The sequence below is a fragment of the Podarcis erhardii genome (assembly GCF_964252035.2).
Source record: "Podarcis erhardii genome assembly, chromosome: 13".
Lineage (NCBI taxonomy): Eukaryota > Metazoa > Chordata > Lepidosauria > Squamata > Lacertidae > Podarcis > Podarcis erhardii.
Window position 1 is genome coordinate 417,656 of NC_138502.1, and position 10,074 is coordinate 427,729.

Genomic DNA, 10,074 nt, shown 5'->3' on the forward strand with positions numbered 1-10,074 from the left:
ACAAGAGAGGGGGTTCAACAAAGGGTGAGAGGCTGCCCGCTTTGCAGGCAAGGGGGGTGACTTAACTGGGCTCCTGAGCCCCACAGGGGTGCCACAGAAAGAGAGCGAGTTGGTCAAGGGAGCCGTGGACTCAAAAAGGCTGGAAACCTCTGGCTTAGCGTAACCTCTCCACTGGGAATATTGAGCGGTTGATACAAGGTCTTGATTTTGGTCATTAACAACGTTAAAGAAAGAGGTCCATGCGTCTTGGAAGGTGTCTCTATTCGTTATGCCTTTAATTGCCCTCCTGTGTCTGGCGAGACGCTCAGACATTGCTGTATAGCTAGGTTTGCTTTTATGAAGAGCTCTAGATGAGGTCTGTTCATGCAGAGGTCTGGTTCATCTCCCTGTGTTGTGCTGCCACCGCCTTCGCTCAGAGGGGCTCTGGCAGCGCCCACCCCCTCCTGCACCCCCTCCCCACTGCATTCAAGGGGCACAGCTAGGAGCTGGGTCTTGATTGGGTCTTCCACCAAACACCCCCTTTATTCCCGCTGCCACCCCAGGGAACTCTTCCCTGAACACTTCCACCCCTAAAGGAGTGAAGAATGAAGTGTGTGTTGGAACACAACAGATTTATTTAAAAATTAGGTTTCAAGATAACTTTGTATACATAAGCGCATGGTTTCAAATGTTTCATAGGGAGTTGTACCTGTGTGGCTATTTTGCTGCTTTTTTTTTTTTTAGCTCTTGTGATTTATGTGGAAATTGTTCAGTTTGTTTTTGCATTTTTACATGTTTTATTTATTGCTTATGACTACTTTTTGTATTTAATTCATTAAATTTGTATACTGCCTTCATCCAGAGACCTCAGGGTGCTTCACAGCATAAAACGAAACAAACCAATAACCGCCCTCCCACAAACACATTTAAGACAATATGCAAAGTTTAATAAGCCACAGGCCTGATTGTATGTTTTATTCCAAATCCTTTGCAAACTCTCAGCCAATCACCTCTCACCCCCCAACATCCCAAACTCACACTTTACCCCGCACTAGCTAACATTACCTTAAATCTACTATTATACTGTGCTTATTATATTACTTTGTTATGTGTGCATACAAACACCAGAACACCACAACTGAACTTTAAGCAGACACACATGCATGCGGGATTTCTAAGAGTCTCATTAGAGAGCCAGTGTAGTATACTGGAAGGAGGGCTGGACGATGACCTGGGAGACCCGGGTTCAAATTCCCGCACTGGGGGGCCAGATACTGCTTCATAGCCTAACCTACCTCACAGGGTTATTGTCAGGATTACCAAAGGAGGGGGAGAACTATGTGGCACCACCTGGAGCTCCTTGGAGGAGAAGGTGATATATGAAGGCAATAAATGAATTTCAATAAGGGCAAATGTCAGGTTCTGCGCTTAGGCAGGAGGAAGCAGCTGCAGAAATATAGGATGGGGGACGCCTGCCTTGCCATTAGGACATGGGAAAAGGATCTAGGGGTCTCAATAGAACAAAAGCTGAATATGAATTAACAATGTGATGCTGCGGGGGGGGGGGGGGCTAATGCTGTTCTAGGCTGAATCAACAGAAGTCTGGTGTGCAGAGCAACGGAAGTTATAGCACCTCTCAGTTCTGCCTTGGGTGTGTTCTGGGCATGTTTAGCCTGGAAAACAGAAGCCTAAGAGGTGATACGATACCAGAGAGATCTCAAGGGCTGTCCCACGGAATTAAGAAGCCTGAATCACAAGGGAAGCAGCAAGAACACTTCCCTTCAGCAGGGCTACCTTAGAAGGTGACCCGGAAACTACAACTAATCCAGAATGTGGCAGCTAAACGGGTGACTGGGAGCGGCCGCCGAGACCATATAACACCAGTCTTGAAAGACCTACACTGGCTCCCAGTACGTTTCCGAGCACAATTCAAAGTGTTGGTGCTGACCTTGAAAGCCCAAAACGGCCTCAGTCCAGTAGACCTGAAGGAGTGTCTCCACCCCCATTGTTCTGCCCAGACATTGAGGTCCAGCTCCGAGGGCCTTCTGGCGGTTCCCTCACTGCGAGAAGCCAAGATACAGGGAACCAGGCAGAGGGCCTTCTCGGTAGTGGCACCTGCCCTGTGGAATGTCCTCCCAGCAGATGTCAAAGAGAAAAACAACAATCAGACTTTTTGAAGATATATGAAGGCATCTCTGTTTAGGGAAGCTTTTAATGTTTGACCAATTACTGTATTTTAATATTTTGTTGGAAGCCACCCAGAGTGGCTGGGGAAACCCAGCGAGATGGGCGGGGTATAAATAATAAATTATTATTATTATTATTATTAAGCGGAAAGCTACTAGTTTTATTAAATTGGAATATAATTGTTGATTAACAAATGTAACTTTCTATATGGAAAATGTAAGTTTCTATATGGAAAATAATATCACAAAAAGGGAGGTCTTGAATACTGAGACTTATGAGGAATGCTTGAGGGAGCTGGGGGTGATTATCACAGAGAAGAGTGCATGGAGATATGATGGGCATCTTCAAATATCTAAAGGGATGTCACATGGATTTCTCCTGCTCCACAGGATAGAACTCCAACCAATGGCTCCAAGTTACAAGAAAGGAGATTCTGACTAAACATCAGGCAGAAATTCTGAAGGTAAGGTCTATCTGACTGAGAAACAGATTCCATCAGAAGGTGGTGGAAAGTGGAAAGTTTTTAAGCAGAGGTTGGATGGGCCTCTGTCATGGATGCTTTAGCTGAGATTCCTGCTTTCCACTGGGTACAGCTAGATGCCCCTCAGTGCCCCTTCCAACTCTATGACTCCATGATCCTATGAGACTCCCCGCTGTGACTTCTTAGATGGGAAATGAGCTTGATCCTTCAAAGGTATTTCCACATTCCAAGGACACTTAGAGTTTCTCCCTTGTGAATTCTTTGTGGGAAGTGAGAGAGACACTGTGGTATGGTTTCTCAACTGCATGAGTTCTCCGATGTGAAGTGAGGTGGGCCTTCTGACTGAACTTCTTCCCGCATTCCAAACACTGATATGGTTTCTCCCCCGTATGGATTCTTTGATGGGAAGTGAGAAAAGTACTCTTACGGAAGCTCTTCCCACATTCCACACACTGATACGGTTTCTCCCCTGTATGGATTCTTTCATGGGAAATTAGATTCGTTTTCTCATTGAAGCTCTTCCCACATTCCAAACAATGATATGGTTTCTCCCCCGTATGGAGTCTTTGATGGTTAGTGAGAATGGAACTCTTACGGAAGCTCTTCCCACATTCCGTACACTGATATGGTTTCTCCCCTGTATGAATTCTTTCATGGATAGTGAGGTGGGCCCTTTGACTGAAGCCCTTCCCACATTCCAAGCACTGGTATGGTTTCTCTCCTGTATGGATTCTTCGATGGGAACTGAGGTGGGTCCTCTGGCTGAACCTCTTCCCACATTCTAGGCACTCATATGGTTTCTCCCCCGTATGAATTTTTTGATGGGAAGTGAGATGGGACCTCTGGTTGAACCTCTTCCCACATTCCAAGCACGGATATGGTTTCTCCCCTCTATGAATTCTTTGATGGGAAGTCAAACTTATCTTCCAGACGAAGCCCTTCCCACATTCCAAGCACTGATATGGTTTCTCCCCACTGTGAATTCTCTGGTGTCGACAGACGCTTGTGCTTATATGAGAGCCCTTAACAGACTCCAAGCACTGACAGGGTTCGTTCCCAATGGGATTTCTTTCATGGGAAACTGAATGGGAGCTCTGGCTAAAGTTCTTTCCAGACTCCGAATATTGATATGGCTTCTCCATGTGGATTTTGTCATGGTCTCCCTTGTTCTTAATTTCCAATCCATCTCGACCTGCAATGAAGAGAGAAATGGATTAAAGCCTCAGAAAAAAATGGAGCCCCTTGTTATTGAACAAAGCTCATTAACACCTTTGAGAGAGGAGGAACTGAAGGGAGTTAGATGGGAGGACGCACTTCAGGGTTAACTGCCTTTGTTGACTGGCATTCAGGGACATATTTATGGAAACTTAGGATTTGACAAGACTGGCTCTTTTCTGGGACAGATTTTGTTTGACTCAGTCATGGAATCTGGGCCATCTCTAGTCTGTCATCTCTTTGGTCAACAAAAAACAGACCAGAGCAAAAGCAAAAGCAAAAACAAAAAAATTGTCAGAATCTGTTGTTGTACAATGGCTTTATAAATGACATGGATAGAGGAATTTAGGGGATGCAAATCAAATTTGCAGATGACACCAAACTGGGAAGGGTAGTTAATGTCACAGAAGAAAGAACCAGAAATCAAAATGACCTTAACAGAATGAAGAACTAGGCCCCAGCTAACAGAATGAATTTCAACAGAGACAAATGTCAGGTTCTTCACTTAGGCAGGAAGAACAAGATGCACAAATATAGGATGGGGGACACCTGGCCTTCTGGTAGTACAGGTGGAAAGTATCTAGAGGTCTTAGTTGACCACAGGCTTAATATAAGACAGTAGTGTGATGCAGCAGCAAAAAGGGTGAATGATCTTCTAGGCAGCATCAACAGAAGTCTAGTGTCCAGATCAAGGGTAGTAATAGTCCCACTCTATTCCGGCTTGGTCAGACCACACAGAATCCTAGAATCATAGAGTTGGAAGAGACCCCAAGGGCCATCGAGTCCAACCCCCTGCCAAGCAGGAAACACCATCAGAGCACTCCTGACATATGGTTGTCAAGCCTCTGCTTAAAGACCTCCAAAGAAGGAGACTCCACCACACTCCTTGGCAGCAAATTCCACTGTCAAACAGCTCTTACTGTCAGGAAGTTCTTCCTAATGTTTAGGTGGAATCTTCTTTCTTGTAGTTTGGAGCCATTGCTCCGTGTCCGCTTCTCTGGAGCAGCAGAAAACAACCTTTCTCCCTCCTCTAGTGTTTCCAGTTCTGGGCACCACAATTTTAGAAGGATGTTGACCAGCTGGAAGGTGTGCAGAGGAGGGCAGCCAAGATGATCAAGGGTCTGGAAACCAAGCCTGGTGAGGAACGGTTGCAGGAGCTGGGTATCTTTAGCCTGGAAAAGAGGAGACTGAGAGGAGAGATGAGAGCCATCTTCAGATATCTCAAGGGCTGCCACATGGAAGAAGGAACAAGCTTGTTTTCTCCTGCTCTGGAAGGTAGGATCCAAACCAATGGCTTGAAGTTACAAGAAAGTAGAGTCTGACTAATGATCAGAAATAACTTTCTGAGGGTAAGAGCTGTTGAGCAGTGGAACTGTCTCCATTGGAATGCTGTGGAATTTACTTCCTGGGAGGTTTTTAAGAAGAGGTTGGAAGACCTTCTGTCATGAATGCTTTAAATGAGATTCCTGCATTGCAGGGGGTGGGACTAGATGATTCTATGATTCCCTAACCACTCTGAAGTCTGTATTTTAAAAGTCCATGGTAGTTCAAACAGCCAGATCATGGTTTAAAAAGGCATCAATGGCGAAATAATAACCGCAGACAAAAGAATCCATAGCCCCCCCCCCATTCAAGGTGAGCTGTGAGGGTGTTATAATCACAGGTGCTCTAGGTGGTGCTGTTGAGCTCAGTCAAAATCTGGGAGGCTTCACACATAGATATATTTATGGAATTTCCAAAGAAATATTATGATTCAAGAGGGAACCTTACCTAGAGAAGCCAAGATCCCATGATTCTCCTCCATGACTTCCTTATGCAGAGCTCTCTGGGCAGGATCCAGCAACGCCCACTCCTCAGCCATGAAACAAACAGCGACATCTTCAAAACACACTGGTCCCTGAAAGAAGAAAAAGTTTGTCCCCTTAGACAGCATAAATATTATCGACTACACATTGTTCTGTTGTCTTCTGCCTGTTTGTTGTTGTGCTGTTTTAATGGCTTTGTTTCACTACACATTTTGACTATGGATGCTTATTTTAATGTCTAAATGGAATTTTTTAAATTGTGCATTCCAATGCCCCACCCCTCAGCCCCTTTCCCCGCAAGGCTCCTTCCCCGCACCTGATCTGGTTCCTCAGCCGCTGCTTCCCCTCCACCAGGATGAAGAGATGGAGGAGGAGGTCTTGCCGGCATCCTTCTTTCACCTGCGAGAGACAAAGGGAAGTGGGGAGACAGGAGCGCAGGATCCTTCTCTCAGGGGTGCATTTGGGAGTTTGTCCCCATTTCATATTTTAGTTATGCTAAAATATACCTCATCTCCTTTGGGTTCTTGGCCCCAAGTGGCTTCTCCAAAAAGATTAGTTTCAGAATCAACAGTATGGAATCAAAAGAAGAAAAACTTCCTTCCTCCTTACCCAGCGGCCTCTCTCTGGTGTCCAACAAAGTCCTCTCTGCCTCAGAGGAATCTGGACCCGTTTCTGCAAACAGAACCTTTCCCTGAAATAGGATTCCAAACAGGGAAGAGGGTCAGAATAAGAATGAAAGAGGCAAAAACTTTAGAGGTTTCTGATATCCCTCCTTGGATGCTTTCCCAAAAAAAAGGATGGGCCATTAGTAGAGCATTTGGGATACTCTCCCTTATCTATTGAGCCCCTTGGGAGTATCCAGAGGAAAGTCTCTCTCACCTGCTTCCTCTCCTCCGCCTGACTCAGGAGGAAACCTTCGGCCAGGGCCACCGCCTGGGAAGTGGTCTCCGCTCCGCATTCCCTCACCCAGCTCTCCATCTCTGCTGGAAGGACAGCCAGGAACTGCTCCAAGATCACCAGGTCCAGCATCTCAGCTTTCGTGTGCCTTTCTGGCTTCAGCCACTGGTGGCAAAGGTGGTAGAGTCGGCTGCAAACCTCTCGGGGTCCTTTGGCCTCCTGGGAGCAGAACCAGCTGAACTGCCGGCTCTGCGCCTCTGAGCGAAGGGTGTCCTCCTCTCCCAGAATCTTCTGCCCAGAGCTTTCCCAGAATCCCCCACTTCTCCCAGTTTCCATAGCATGGCCTCTTCCTGCTTCAGGGCCAGCTGAGTCTTGCTCATCCATCTGTGCTCTCAGGAAGCCTCCAAGAGAATGTTAGGGATCCCCTTTTTCACCTGTCAAATTCTGAATGAGAGGTGCTGGCAAATTCTACAAAGCAAATACATTGTTCTGTTATAAAATTTGCACACTGTCAGAAGAAAAAAGTTCTCTATTAAGTGAGGATGTGTCTCTGCCCTCCGTATTCTAAGAGTGTTTATTCATTTTTTGCATAGGTCAGGTTTTCATTTTTTTGGTGTGTGTATATTTTATGTCCCAATGTTTCCATCTGGTTAATAAATGGGGTTTATTAATTTCACTGATTTACATTATTAATCTATATGAGTAACTTTGTATCAATGTAACATTTTTATATGCAACTGTGTATTTTTGCAATATTTTTGTTTACGTAGTCTGTGCTTCCTTTCGTTTCCTGTGCACTGCTTCGAGATTTTTCTAATATATGAAGAGGTATAGAAATCAAATAATCCATAAACTCATCACTTTCCCCCCTGATCCAGAGACCCCTCCCTAAAGTGGCAATAAGTTTATGGGTCCAGGTAAATAATACAGTTGCAGACCTCCTGAGAACTTGCCTCCCGCTCTGGCTTTACTGAGCCTCTTGAGCTTGCTGATCATAAGGTTGGCAGTTCAAATCTCCATAATGGAGTGAGCTCCCGTTGCTCGGTCCCTGCTCCTGCCAACCTAGCAGTTCGAAAGCACGCAGTGCAAGTAGATAAATAGGTACTGCTGCAGCGGGAAGGTAAACAGCGTTTCTGGGCACTATGGTTTCCCTCTTGGTGTCCCATTGCGCCAGAAGAAGTGTCTCCACCCCCATCGTCCAGCCAGGACACTGTGGTCCTCCTCCGAGGGCCTTTTGGCGGTTCCCTCCCTGTGAGAAGTGAGGTTACAGAGAACCAGGTAGAGGGCCTTCTCGGTGGTGGCGCCTGCCCTGTGGAACACCCTCCCACCAGATGTCAATGAGATACAGAACTATCTGACTTTTCAGAAGACTGTTTAGGGAAGTTTTTAATGTTTGATGTTTTATTGTGTTTTTAATATTCTGTTGGGAATCGCCCAGAGTGTCTGGGGAGGCCCAGCCAGATGGGCGGGGTCTAAGTAATAAATTAGTATTATTATCAATGCCTTTTTTCCTTTAAAAATGTTTAGGGGTACTCTCATTTTCCTACTCATATTGAAATACTGCCCCTCAATGAGGCCAAACTTAGATTCAGAGAATGTCTAGGGGTATTCGTCCCCCTGCGTCCCCCCAGAAAAAAAGCACTGATTATTATTATTTAGTCCTGCTGGCTACATGACCCAGAAACTCTGTGGACAAACGCCGGCTCCCTTGGCCTGAAAAGCGAGATGAGCGCTGCATCCCATAGTTGCCTTTGACCGGACTTAAGGGTCAGGGGTCCCTTTACTTCTTAGCAAGAGAAGGACCCTCTGCTCCCTGACTCCCCCTGCATGAGCCAAACAGCCCCCCATGCACCCTCCCCTGCAGCTCCGGCCCCAATGCACCCCATGCAAGAAGAGACTCACCAGATCCCAGAAGAGGCAGAGCAGAGGCAACAGCCCCCTTCTCCTTGCAGAGGAGACACAAGCCACCCCCTGGCAGGAAAGGACAAGGAAGCTTCTGCTTGGGAGGACCGGCTCCCCCCTGCATTTATTTCTGGTCCTCTCTAGGAATGCAACACTCACTTCATTTTAACCCTTGGAAGGAGGTACCTTTGCTCTGGAGAACTGGATTCTATTATAACAGCATTCTAATGGCACTATCCTAATAACAGGAATCATGAGAACCACAACAACATCAAGCCCATAAATTCCCATTTATTAAGCAGATGAAAGCATTTGGACATAAAATATGAACAAAGAATAGAAGTGAAAACCTGACCTACGCTATAAAGAGACACAGATTGTTGGAAGATGGAGAGCAAAGAGGATGAGGGCAAGGAATGGAGGAAGAGAGGTCCGGGGGGGGGGGGGCTCGTGCTTTGTCTCCAGTCGAAGGCAGCCTTGCTTCTGAATCCCAGTTTTTGGGAAGGAGGAAGCGCAGGTGGAGAGAGGGGCTCCCCCCCACCCCCCAGTCCTGCGGGTGGGCTTTCCAGAAGAACAGGAGGCTGGACCTCACTGGCCTGATCCTGCAGGGCTCCTCAGATGCTGAGCTCAAGATGCAAGCAAGTCCTCTATTGTCCTTCCGTTGGAAGTAAAGCTCTCCCCACCACCCACCCGTCAGACTCCCGATCGACATGCGATTGCCCATTCAGACATGAGGCCGCTCAGGTGTTCAGGGGATCTTTAGAGACTGAACAGGAAGCCCTGGAGGTCTCCCCATCCTAGGAGTCCGAGGCAGGAGAAGCCCTGCTGGAAAGAACCTTGGAAGGTTCTGAGAAGAGGTCGGGCAGCCACCTGCCAGGGATGCTGCAGATGAGACATTGCAGGGGGCTGGACTAGATGATCCTGGAGGGCCCTTCCAAGTCTACAGGTCAAGGATTATAGGAAACAAACCTAGGGTGGAGGTGAAAGAGACACCCCCTCCCCAAAGTGGGTAGAGTTGTTGGGAGACCCTCCCCCACCGGCGCCTTCCACTTGAGCTACAATTCCCAGAACTCCCTGGCCAGGACAGATCATAAAATACTCTTTTCCCCTCTGATTCCTGGGATTCCTGGGCAGAAACTCCTGGCTTTGATCCAGCTTTGAGTATGTTCTAACCGCTACAAATGCCAACAGGCTCCCCGCACCCCCCCCCCAAAAAAATGCTTTTTTGGGGCGCCATGTGTATCTGGAGGCTGGAGCCTGTTATGTATTCACTGGTTCCTGTTTGCCTGAGCCTGAGTCTGGACTAAGGATTCTGAGCTCCTGTGTTCTGATTCGATACATGATGTCCAATCACAGAACATTTCAGGACTTGGGCCTCTGCCATTGGCCCTTGAACTCAGAGTCGTGATTCGCAGCTTGGAAGTTTAGACAGCCAATCACGTTGGGACTGGGAGTGGCCCAGGGTTTCAGGAATGTATATAAGCAGTTGCCTTTGCCGCTGTTTCCCAGTTATGTAGCTCAATAAAGGAACTGGGGAGGGAGGGCCTTTTGCTCTGGAGGACCTGCCCCTCCCCCACCTTTATTTCCTGTCCTCTCTAGGAACCCAGC

General features: G+C 47.1%; 1 protein-coding gene across 1 annotated transcript; it reads right to left on the reverse strand.

The window, feature by feature from the left end:
- Positions 1–2,233: 2,233 nt before the first annotated feature.
- LOC309326749 (uncharacterized protein) lies at positions 2,234–8,917 on the reverse strand. Its single transcript, XM_081835718.1, has 6 exons — positions 8,467–8,917; positions 6,547–7,032; positions 6,277–6,358; positions 5,984–6,066; positions 5,633–5,759; positions 2,234–3,839 (listed from the first exon to the last, which is right to left on the reverse strand). Exons 2-6 carry the CDS (start codon positions 6,946–6,948, stop codon positions 2,884–2,886), a joined length of 1,650 nt encoding a protein of 549 aa, XP_081691844.1. The 5' UTR covers positions 6,949–7,032; positions 8,467–8,917; the 3' UTR covers positions 2,234–2,883.
- Positions 8,918–10,074: the final 1,157 nt, after the last annotated feature.